Source organism: Strongylocentrotus purpuratus, unplaced genomic scaffold, assembly GCF_000002235.5.
Source record: "Strongylocentrotus purpuratus isolate Spur 01 unplaced genomic scaffold, Spur_5.0 spur5_scaffold_14, whole genome shotgun sequence".
Lineage (NCBI taxonomy): Eukaryota > Metazoa > Echinodermata > Echinoidea > Camarodonta > Strongylocentrotidae > Strongylocentrotus > Strongylocentrotus purpuratus.
Genome location: NW_022145599.1, coordinates 974,207 through 986,731, shown reverse-complemented (window position 1 = coordinate 986,731; position 12,525 = coordinate 974,207). Strand labels below are relative to the sequence as shown.

The window sequence follows — 12,525 nt, the reverse complement described above, 5'->3', positions numbered from 1 at the left end:
ATTAGTATTATCTCACCATTCATTGATTTACAAGGGTAATATTCTTTTTCTTCATAACCTTAATAGTAACGGGGATTTTTTTGTAAATTAACAAGAAGTACAATTTTGATTTCAGTATCCATACAAGTTGACATCATCAATAATATGTACCTCAGTGACCTCTTATTTGATTTGTACAATTTGATTGAAAACTATTTTGACAATATCATGTTAAACAAGCAATACATAGTGATAACAAGAAATAAAAATAATAATATATCTTGTTTACCCAGCCTCATCAGCATTAATAATGTTCGTTTTAAATGCTTCAATGTTTTATTATCCAAGTCAATACCACTATTGATAAGCTTATCCAAACATTTTTTTTTAAAACGTTTTAGCCCTCCATAGGCTATTTTATTGAGTCAAACAAACATTTTTACAATTCAATGAAATTAAGTCTTTCCTTAACAGGACGTAAGGATGGTAGTGGTAATTACAGACCAGTGAGGTTGACATCTGTAACTTGCAAAGTCATGGAAAAGATAGTGAGAGATAAGATAGCAGAGCACATGGAAAAGAATGGGTTTTTTTCTGCCAGATGACATGGATTCAGAAGCTTCACAGTTATTGGAAATATTAGAGACATGGTCACAACTTGAAGACCTTTCAATACCATTTGACTGCATTTACCTAGATTTTTTGAAAGCTTTTGACAGTGTCCCTCACATGAGGCTGATTGCAAAGTGAGTTACACGTGAGTGACGCCGTGGGCAGAGAGAACTACATAACAGAAATTTGAAGAAGATAGGAGCAGCAAATGAGTCAAGGTGCACTTATAGTACCAGCTGCTCTTGTATGGACTATAAGAATTAAAGCGTATGCATGATAACTTGAAAATACATAAAACCACTATTGTAATGCAACAACTGACATATACAAGCAATCTCTTGCAGCATGAGTTAATTCAGAAATAATTTCAAGATGTAACAAATTTGTACTTCAATTGCACATAGTGATCTACATGGCATCATGACATACAGTCTAGAGAAATTAAAGACATTAAAAGATTTTTTTCCTCAGTCTGCTTAAAGTTTCTTCTCTTATCACATCTATGAAAACTCAGGTCTACCAATTCTCTTTTATAACATCAATGAAATTTCATAAATGTTTAGATTCCAGGGCAATGGCATATAGCTACAGAATGCATGGGGCACACGCACCCCCTCCCCCCCCCCCCCATTGAGTCGTGGAAAATAAAAAGAAAGAAAAGGGGAAGAGGAAAGGGGAAAAGTACAAGAAAAGAAGATTCCTCAAATAATGGACCCTCCTAATAACTAGCCTTGTAAATTCACAATTCAATTACGAGTGAGAATGCCCCCCCCCTCCTCTCGATAGATTCACTCACACTGTGCCACGGTGCCAGGGATGTCATTAAATTCAAAGCTAGCCTCTGTCACTAGTTCTTTACGGAAGATGAATGGCAGTGAACCCCAACTCTTGTAGGTCTTGGTCGTGCTTGCTGTGTTTCTGAGTCTTAATGTCTTGATGGAGAATGCAAGTAGCATCCGATTGCTGCACTTTAAAATGCTACCAAGCTTGGTGTCACATCGCTCATCCGCACATCTGTAAGACAAAAAATGTGAAAACTACAGAGATAAAGATGAAATTACCAGTACTTTAACTACATAATGGAAATAAGAAATATTAGACAAATAGGGAAACCGAAGATACATCTATAATGGAACATGATTTCGGAACATGATTTACATGGAATACCGATCCCAAGTATTAATCAGAGCCAGAGAAAATACCCCCAAATCCCGGCCTGCTACGTACAGTCCACCCTGGACAAACTTTTAGATATTTCCTCCAAAACAGAGTCATCATTTCAAGTCATCTAACTACCGTTTTCCAGTATTGGTTTGATGCGGTTAGCGGGGTACACAGGGTCTTGGGCAGCAATTCAAACACTCCTACTATGGCCACCATGGTACAGAGATTAAGCTAACAATGCTACAGCAAAAGCACAAACCTGATTTCTTTCTTGGCATGTTCCACGGATGACCAGTGTCCTGGATCTTGACCGACTCCTCCTGAAGCCACAATCCTGATCTTGCTGAAGATCTGACGATGGATGACCACATGGTGACCACCAGTTACAATCCTGATATCAGCTGAATGGCAAACTAGAACATCACAATGCTTGCAATGGTAACTGTGGTTGCACTCATCAAATGGTTTGGGTCGCTGTTGGTTGAAGATCTGCACATTGCGCTGTTGCTGGTATTCAGCAGTCTGTGAAAAGAGATCAAAAGTTATTGCAGTGTTTGTCAAGATTATTTTACAAAAATGTAATGATGTGAATTCTCAGGTGATTATATATGTATCACTTCATTAACGTGGGCCCAGATTCCTATTCTAATTGATTTAAAATGTGTTGATTACCAACAAGTTGTACATAAATTTTCACCTTTTTGACCTTTGATTATACATCATAAAGAATACCATCTGAAAAATTAATAAGAAGGAAGTTACATCAAATAAATTTGACTCAATAGATTCATCAATGACAAATAGAGTATTCTTAATATACACTAGCATCAGAGAGGGTTTGACCTACACAAAATATTTACTGAATAAATTTAACAAGGTAATTTCATATAATATATTGTTTTTTGTTGTTGCAAATATGCATCCCTGTCAGAGCATTTTTGGGATTAAAAGAAACTTGATCAGGGTTTTCACAATCAACATTAGAGTTGCTTCGACTTACCCCACGTTTCATCTGCTCAATAGAAAGTGATGAAACTGCATCAGTAGCTCGTTGCATGATCTGTTCCTGTTCCTTACTTAGTTTATCTTTCCATCCAGTCCTCTGTAATCATGAACTACCAGATCAAAGCGACCTCCTGGTTTACGCGTTCGGCCTTCAAAAGCAAGATCATAAATGCAACATGAATACAGGCATGGATCCATTGAGCATTGTTAGTTTCAGGAATAATCGATAAAGGATAATAAAATTATGAACCTTTAAAAAAGATTTTGGTCAATTAAACATAAATTTGAGAACTCTGTGATTTCTCTTGCTAGCAGCTTCCAATCATTTGTTCTTCATCAGCGACCAAGAAGGGAGATACTTGTTTTATTATTTGTTGGGGGTCATACATTTTCTATTCATTTTATTCTTCCAATTGGTTTGGCAGCTGTTATCATTTGTGTAGTCTTGGATATTACGTCAAAGTGCATTTATAATTCTGTCAATATCATAAATCAGGATTATTGCTCAGTATTTTTTTAACAGCAAGTAACAAAAAGAAATATACCTCTGGCTTGAATACGTGCAACAGCATCAGTGATGTAGTTGTACCTGTAGACAAAGTTGCATGCTGGGATATCAATGCCTTGTTGCATGGCCGAGGTTGCTATGAGCAGCTTGTGTACACCATCACGAAAGTTGTCTAGGACATCTTTCTGATGACGTAAGTTCATGCCTTAAAAAAAAAAAGATATGAAATTACATTTAATACTGATCTGAAAATAAACATTCCGAATATTTCCATCTAAGCTTCAAACTGTGCAGTATATCCATCAATCATTCAAGCGCAAAATAATTGTGAGTACTTGTCTTCCTTTAATAGCAGAAAGTTTATTTTATACTCAGATCTGCAGTCAAATTCCTCTTCAAGCAGAATGAACATTGAATTGAAAATTTGTTTGCAAGTATTGGCTAAATATATGAAATATATATGAAGGAAAGAAAATATTGACAGTCGATTGGTAGGATAGGCCCTGTGAATACAGTCCTTGAGCTAATGATGATCATGTTCAATACATCTTCTTCTTCCTCCTCTTGGCATTAAAGATAAACAGTACCAAACAGCCCAGTGTGAAGGTATTTAAATAGAACAAGAATGAAAGCTGTCTACATTACTTTCAGCATGGGCTTAGTCATTGAAACTAGAAGCACATATTCTATGGATTTGAAGAATAAAGAGGAGCTAGGTAAGGGTAGTAAAGAGACAATTTCCATCTCCCCCAATCCGGACAATTTTTGCCCCAAAAGCGATTATGTATACCGGTCCCTCTTTTTGGAATGGTTTGGATTCGGAGGTTAAGGAAGCACCATCGTTAAATTGCTTTAAACGCAAACTTCGAGTTTTCTTTTAAGTTCTTACATCTGATATAATTTGTTTGCCCTCCTTACAGTCCTTTTTTTCTTCAATTTTAATCTTAATTGTTAATTAATGATGCCTGTTCCGGTGTTTTTAATGTAAACATGAACAAATTACTTTGTGCTATGCTAACTAAATTGCTCGGTGGACTACGCATTTTGACTACGCTTTTAACCGGGTGACTATGGGTATTGGTGCCAATGCATTATTTTGTATAAAAATGTCTTTTTTCATTGTGTTTTAAATTCTCCCCTCTTAATCACGTGTTTCTCTACTGCTACTTTTTTTTTTAATCTACATTACTTTTTTTCTTCCAGAAACCTATTTTATACTAGCCCTGCTTTTTAATAGGTTCCTCACATTTTACTTTATCTATTATATGAACTGAGAATCATTGACATGTGCTCATTTGTACTACAATTGTAATTTATATGTATGTTTATATTTTCTGTAAAATGTGGAACATTAAACTTGAAACATGAAACTTGAGATACAGACTGGGTAATGCAAAGGTCTGGGAGAAAGGTGAGGTTTATAAAGGCCTGTGGGCAAACCTTGTTAAGGGCATCTGGTATTTCTACTTCTTAATTTTATCGGGTAGCACCGTAGCAGTCCTTACAAAGATGGACCATAATTATGCAGGAAACATTAGAGATCGCAGGCTATGTGACCCACTGCAAATGGCACAAATAACCTTTGATGAGGCAGGTAAGTACAAACACCTGGGTTTCTGCAGCCAACTAACACCTCTGGATGAAGATCTTTGAGGGAATCTGTCTCCATGACCCAATTCTTGAGAGCCCATGTAGATGCGATGGTCTGAGTGAAGAGGATAGCTCGGAATGGACCATTATTCTCCTGGGTCTGACAAGTCACTATGTCTCCTTCTATCAGGCTCTGAAGCTCGTCAAGAGCTGGGTTATTTGGTGATTTAGGACTCATTGAAATTCTCTCCAGTTCTTGTTGCTTGTCTGTTTTGAGTAGAGAATATAGCAGAGTGAAGTTTTTATACTATAGTAGCCCGGTGATATAGAGTAGCTAGGTCAGCGTTTTTCAACCTTTTTTTAAAGCACGGCACCATCTAAAGAAATAAAGGTTTTGTGTCACCCTAATCCCAAATTCCTTACAGAAGATTTATCTTGCATCACTCTGGCACTTAAGTGCCATGAACATTCGTTTCTAAATTTTGTGAGCTAGCGAAACGTGTGAGCCAAAAATAATGAAGAACAGAAAATAAACTTATACGACTCCACTGTAATCTGAAATTTGCAGTAGCTTTCTCCGTTTACTTTCATACAATTTTCTCACTCCCTTTATCTCAAAAAATTCTCAGAAAGATATCTTTAGGCTTGAATGATTTACTGGTACATGGTGGGAGTATAACTCAAAACATTAAATGCATAAAATCAATTAATAAAGGGGTTACGCTTCATCTACTATCTTAATCAAGAACGCATAAATTGGTTGAATGATAGCTTTTAGAACAAAATGTAAGATTATACCTTGGAACGTTCGAATGAGCATTTTCTCTGTGTTCGAGGTGGCAGCTTTATTGCTCTTTTCTCTGATGAATTCTTGGAGATATTCTAAAGCATCCTTGGTCCGAGCTGTTTCATGGATGGCAAGTGCACTGCTGTATTCCTAAAAAAATAAAGGTTTTCCATCAGTCCGGCGGATTAATGATGTCAGCGGTGGAATATAAACCAGGATGCATGTGGAGGTGCATGGTGTTATGATGTGTGGATAAGTGTTCTGACTGTACATTTCACAGATATTACAGACTGGATACTCCAGTCCAGAAGAGTAATGCTGTCAGCGGTGGGATATAGACCAGGATGCATGTGGAGGTGCATGGTGTTATGACATGTGGACAAGTGTTCTGACTGTATATTTTACAGATATATTAGACTGTAGTAGGTTTGCAATCAGTCCGGAAGATTAAAGATGTCAGCGGTGGGATATAAACCAGGATGCATGTAGAGGTGCATGGTGTTATGATGTGTGGACAAGTGTTCTCACTGTATATTTCACAGATATTATAGACTAAAGGAGGTTTTCCATCAGTCCTGAGGATTAATGATGTCAGCGATGGGATATAAACCAGTGTGTATGTGGAGGTGAATGGTTTTATGACAAGTGGACAAGTGAGAAGAACATTGCGTCTAGTGTCTTTGAGAAGCTTACCAGGAGCCATGCAAAGTAATATTTGTAGAAAATTGGAACTTTGAATGAAGTGACTACCTTTAGATATTGTGCACATGTCATGAGACTGAGCTGTAAATCACTTGATTGAAAATTCTCTATTATCTCTTTCTTCAGCGTGCACAGAACATGGCTGAAGTTCTCTCTGGAATGGTTACTGCTTCGGAGACTGGAAAGCTTTTCAACCGTAGTGTTGAGAACAGAGCTTCCTGTAATAAAATGAATCAAACAAATATAACGTTGGCCTCTTTAAGCAGAGAGAAACTCTTCATCTATTATATTCATTGTGCCAACAGTAAGCCAGATTTTTCATTTACCATAATTGTCTACTTGACTGAACTGAAACGTGATAAATTTGCAGAGTTTTGATGATTGCTTCGAACACGACGTGTGTGATAACAAGCTATAGCCAGGATATACGTTTCTAAATAGCACCAATATGTCCCTGTGATATGCATTGTAAACATTCCCAATGTATTTCCAGCGCATTAATGCAGCCAATTTTTTTCCAAATAATGATGGCGATCCTTTATATGTATCAGTGAATCTTGTACATCCACTAACAAAAATCAGACACTTTACAGACTATATGCATCACTAACAAGTGATTTTGAAGAGTATATTCTCGGACCTACCTGTGCTTGAGTTGATATACTTGAAGACCTGATACATAAGATCCTGTATTTCTTCTGCAAATGAATCCTCGGTTCTGCTTGTCACTACATGCAATCCTGATAATGAAATCGGTCTTTAGATTATGATCGTAAAGACTTAAAAAAATAACCTAAGATTATATACTAATTATGTATATCGCGAATCAATGAGATGTATATAAAGCTCCACTACCACGTTGACATTAAACCTTCTCACAAAATTACAAACTTATCTTTAAATAATGCTCCGTTTAACCGTAGGCAGTTTAAAATGCCGAGATTTTGATAAAGTATCTTTTTTGAAAAGAAGAAAGCCTGCGTTACACAATGAAATCCAAAATGAAGTTCCTGACTTACGATGTAAAGTTAGGTTATTCTGTAATTAAGTTTGTACTATAATGACAAATAAAAAGATGAGCAATAAACAGAGGCTTGCAATATGAATGAAAATATTTTCTATAATAATTTAGGTTGAGGGTTAATCGTAGGGTTAGGTTAGGTTTAGTATTTCTAAAGCTCACTTTCGCTATAAATCTGCATTTATTCTTTTAGAAATTAAACATGGAGAAATTGTTGCTGGAGCAGATAATTTATGATATTCTGCATATCTAATGGATCTATTATATGTATACATGTATCATACAATCAGCTAATGAGCAAAGCCTTCTACTGAAACTTGATTTCTTTTGGTGTTCAGTAGGCATCAGTTGGTGATTTCTTCTCTTATCCTAATGTAATTTTTTGTTTGTTTTCTTTGTTATTGTTATACTCCTTTATGTTCCTGGAAATGAAATATGGTAAAATTGACATAAAAATAAATCATTCTATTAGAACTTTCATTTGACAAAAAAAAGATGGAGAATATATTCTCACCTTCATCAGGCTCGTTGACAACCTTTTCCAAGCTCTCTTTATGTTTCTGAACAGTGGATAACTTCACTACATCCATGTTAGCACACATTTTGAGCATGTATTGAATGGCATTCTTGTCAGAACGTGCGTTACCTACTCCTAGAGATGCTGTCATGCCAAGAATCTAATACAGAATAACAAAATCAATACAATAATCATAAGCATGACTATATCTTCAGAAATACATAAAATGTAATAAAAAGAAAACCATCTTGTGATACTTCATCTAAACTCAAGATGATAATTCAAAGAGTTTGAAAAACAATAACCTCTTTCAATGTACATTCTTTTGAATATTTGACGAAATATGGGGTAAAAAAGAACAATTAAAACAGTTCATTTTTAAATACAGCACTGATATTACACACGTTCAAAGTGCTACATAAACCAAAAATAAAAGTTTTGAACCTGAACTTTAAATTTTCTTTGACTTATCTGCTGCAGGATAAACTTACCTGAGGAAGTGGTTCCTTATTTGTCAGTTTTTGCTCCATGTACTTTGCCATGATAGCATTGTATTGACTCTCTTTCTGAAATGACACAAATTTATAACCATCTTGCAATACAGAATAATATATGAATCGCATAGGGAATCATACTCAATGGTATTCTGTATAAGAAAGTTCATCTAAAACAAACATTTATTACGCAAACTGTGGATACAAACATTATTTAAATATGGGAGAGAAGGGGTAAAATAACATTTATAAACAATTACATTTTACCAGCATTATTATTCCATTAGTATTTTGGAGAACAGGTTGAAGCTATGTTTTTTCTGAAGTGACTGGCATAGTAATATGATAGTCACCAAACTCAAAGATCTATAATGTTACTGTGCCCTAAGAAGAGTGCATGGTATAAATACACACACACACCACACTTGTGACATGCCACATTACAGTGGATGCAGATATCGCGATAGGCATATTGACAGCTTCGAATGGGTGTCAAATGGGGTATATTTAGGATATACCCCATTTCAGGTTACGCAATATCCATTTATTCTCCACGCTGGATGTATTCCATGTATTCCATGTCATGTGAGCCATATGTGGCCAATCTTCTCACTTAATTTGTTTTGATGTGGGATATAATAAATCATTCATGACATTATAACATGTATCAGAATATAACCTAAGCTTTCAATAAACTTGAAAAGTTGACTTTGACAAAAATCCATTCATATATTTTTTTGATTATACAGAAGAAAGGATGATTACTAATGAAGAAGAAGGGGTTTTCATTTGGAGTTCCCTAACAGGTGTCATTCTAAAAAAGGTGTTATAAATTGTGATTGCAAGATGACAAATTACAGTGGAAATATCAAAAACTTTCATGATCTCCTAATAAAGCCTTTTATGCATAAATAAACTTTGTGAATTGCAAAATTCCAGTGTTGGGAGTCATTCCTTTATGGCATTAACCTTCTGGGAATATGGACCACTGCAAGCTTTTGTGAGAGTTTCTACCACATGGCAATCTTCTAATATTATGCTTGTATAATCACCTTTGTCTCATGGCACTCATCTAAGATGATAAGTCCTATTTGGTTGAATGACACCTGTCCCTTGGTCAAGGCATCTACAAGTATCTGTGCTGTTAGAACCACTACATCGTTCTTCTTCAAGACTTCATCCAGAGGGAGGCGTGTTATTTCAGGCTGGCCATGATCCCCACATATATAGGCCACATCGTTGATGTATTTCTTGAACACTGTACTCCGCTTGTATACAAGAGATACCTGTAACAAAACAATGCATGTTATTCATTAGTATGAAAGTAATAATACATAACCGTTTCTGTTTAAATATCTGTGGTTTAATCATTTGCTGAACTTAATATTATCCCATATGTATACACGATATTGTTGGACCTTGATCATAGGTTTTCGGATATGTCCAAATTATAAATTCATATAATTATTACTATTATCATTTAAATAAAACTTTTATTGTCGTTACACAGTATTGGACATTCATGCAAACGAGGATTAAAATTACAGGAATAAAAAAAAAAATGGTTGATTCCAAAACCCCTCCCATCCCCCCCCCCCCCTGAGGGAACCTAAAGAGGGATGGTAGGATTCAAAAGATCGTATTCCCAGGAAACATTATCGTGGAAAACAAATTAATATTTATCCTGCTTCCCCCCCCCCCCACCCACCACCACCATCACATCCCTGGTTTACCCAAAACTGTGTCTTTATGTTAAGTGTAATAGACAGAGGGGAAAAGAAAGAGACAAATCGATTATTTTGGGGGTACCTTTTTCCATGTACAAAAATAAGGAGGATTTGATGTACATATAGGAGGAATGAAAGCTCATTAATCCGATTACCTGATTTACAACAAAGATGACCTTTTTCCCTGGTGATTTTCTGAGGACCTCCTGAGCTACAGCAACAGCAACATATGTTTTCCCTGAACCAGTTGGAGCTACTACACATGTATTATGGCCCCGAAGAGCAGGCTTGGCAAGTTCTACCTGGTAGTCTTCAAGGTTTTCCAGATGACCAATAGATACACAGATATCTGGAGTTGCCCGAAAATATTCATCACAGAATGAACTGATCATGTAAATTTTTAGCTTTTTTAGTAATTTTTAGTCTTTTAGCTAAAGCATCTGTCTTTCCGAACCTATAACATGAAAAACTAAAGATATCACATGCATTAACTAATATTCCTCTTCATAATTTTTGTGAAATAACGAACATTTGCCTTCACTTCTGCTAAAACATGAATAAATAATGCAAACAAGAACAAATCTATGTATAACTATTCTAAATATATGAAAGCAAATGATGTTTCATGATCACTCACTAAAGAATTTTGTTATCAAGGTTCCATTGTTCAACTTTTTCAAACCACGATTAAACATGTTTTGGTTCCAAAGTGCTCCTATCCTTGGCTGCATGCCAGCTCCTATTCTAAAGAGCCATCCTGCAAAACCTCAATGTACACTAGTGTAATGAAATGACTCTGTAGCTTTTGTTTGATGTCTGTCTGACTTGCATACCTGATTGACTGACAAAGCAACCAAACATGCAGTCAGGAAGTAAATTGTATTGAAATTACTTTATAGCTTTTGTTTTATGTCTGCCTGACTTGCATACCGGATTGCCTGACATAGCAACCAAACATGCAGTCAGGAAGTAAATTGTATTGAAATTACTTTGTAGCTTTTGTTTGATGTCTGTCTGACTTGCATGCCTGGTTGCCTGACATAGCAACCAAACATGCAGTCAGGAAGTAAATTGTATTGAAATTACTTTATAGCTTTTGTTTTATGTCTGCCTGACTTGCATACCGGATTGCCTGACATAGCAACCAAACATGCAGTCAGGAAGTAAATTGTATTGAAATTACTTTGTAGCTTTTGTTTGATGTCTGTCTGACTTGCATGCCTGGTTGCCTGACATAGCAACCAAACATGCAGTCAGGAAGTAAATTGTATTGAAATTACTTTGTAGCTTTTGTTTGATGTATGCCTGACTTGCATACCTGATTGCCTGACATAGCAACCAAGCATGCAGTCATGAAGTAAATTATATTGAAATTACTTTGTAGCTTTTGTCTGATTTCTTCCTGACTTGCATAAATGGTTGCCTGATATAGCAACTAGGCATGAAGTCATGTGGTAGATCACTTTATCCCTTATTGCTTTAATTCTTAAAGTGCGGGTTCATACCATGTACGGGGTTTAGAGTGAGGCAATAGATTAAACATTTCACCATATGGTATTGAAGTAAGAGAAATAACTGAAGAAAAGATGACAAAACAGGCACTGAAATTGTGTGAGATGTCACGGGACATCGTCTGCTCGTGCACATCATGTTTAACATGTGACGTCATATCTCAGCAGCGACCGGAGAGCTTTTCAGGTGCTATGTCGGGGCTGTATCTGAGCGTTTTGTAATTGTTAATAATCGTTACTTCGAATGTTTTCAAGCTTTGGCTTTTGATAACCTTGGCCAATCAAAGTGCCACCTTTGCAATAATGATATTAAAGTTAGTTTTTTTAAAATCAATGAACCTTCTCTTTAACTATGTGCCGAAATGTTTTGTACTCGTGCTCTAATATGTCTGGATTAACATGCCAGAAGAAAGGATAAAAGTTTGCCTCGTGTAGTGGCCTGTACAGATGTGATGTACATGTACCTGTAGGGAGTGGCAATATTGCCAATAGATAGAGTCTATTAAACCGCCTGTTCTGTCATGTTTGATATTTTGCCTGTTCTTTAAAAAAGCAGAATGACTTTGAACTGAATTGAGCCTGCATTCTTATTGTTTGGTTTCACTACACTCGGATCTTAAAGATAAGATTGGAGAGTTATCTTTATGATGACATTGACTGTAAGTTCCAGTTATAAATTTATCAAATTTACAGTACTACCAATTTATAAGCGCAGACGATCCCTAAATAAAAATGCAAATCACATGATCATAATTTAATGCTTTGGAATTGTAAAATGCTGATGGGAAAAAACTGATGATGATGATCATGGTGATGATGATAATAATAATAATGATAATAATAACAATAACAACATTTACTGCTTAAATGAATAATAATGATTATAATATGCCAGCCATTCTTGTATA

The 12,525-nt window shown here is 35.8% G+C and overlaps 1 protein-coding gene across 1 annotated transcript in view; it reads right to left on the bottom strand.

Annotated features, from left to right (window-relative positions):
• Positions 1–1,357: 1,357 nt before the first annotated feature.
• LOC583008 (probable ATP-dependent RNA helicase DDX58) overlaps positions 1,358–12,525 on the bottom strand; it is a 38,802-nt gene continuing 27,634 nt past the window's right edge. Inside the window, exons 9-17 of the mRNA XM_030984910.1 lie at positions 7,883–8,045; positions 6,992–7,087; positions 6,396–6,565; positions 5,657–5,795; positions 4,877–5,125; positions 3,306–3,473; positions 2,756–2,909; positions 2,015–2,277; positions 1,358–1,605 (exon numbers count right to left, since the gene is read on the bottom strand). Coding sequence (XP_030840770.1) covers positions 2,833–2,909; positions 3,306–3,473; positions 4,877–5,125; positions 5,657–5,795; positions 6,396–6,565; positions 6,992–7,087; positions 7,883–8,045 — 1,062 coding nt within the window. The 3' untranslated portion in view covers positions 1,358–1,605; positions 2,015–2,277; positions 2,756–2,832. The remainder of the gene's footprint in view (positions 1,606–2,014; positions 2,278–2,755; positions 2,910–3,305; positions 3,474–4,876; positions 5,126–5,656; positions 5,796–6,395; positions 6,566–6,991; positions 7,088–7,882; positions 8,046–12,525) is intronic.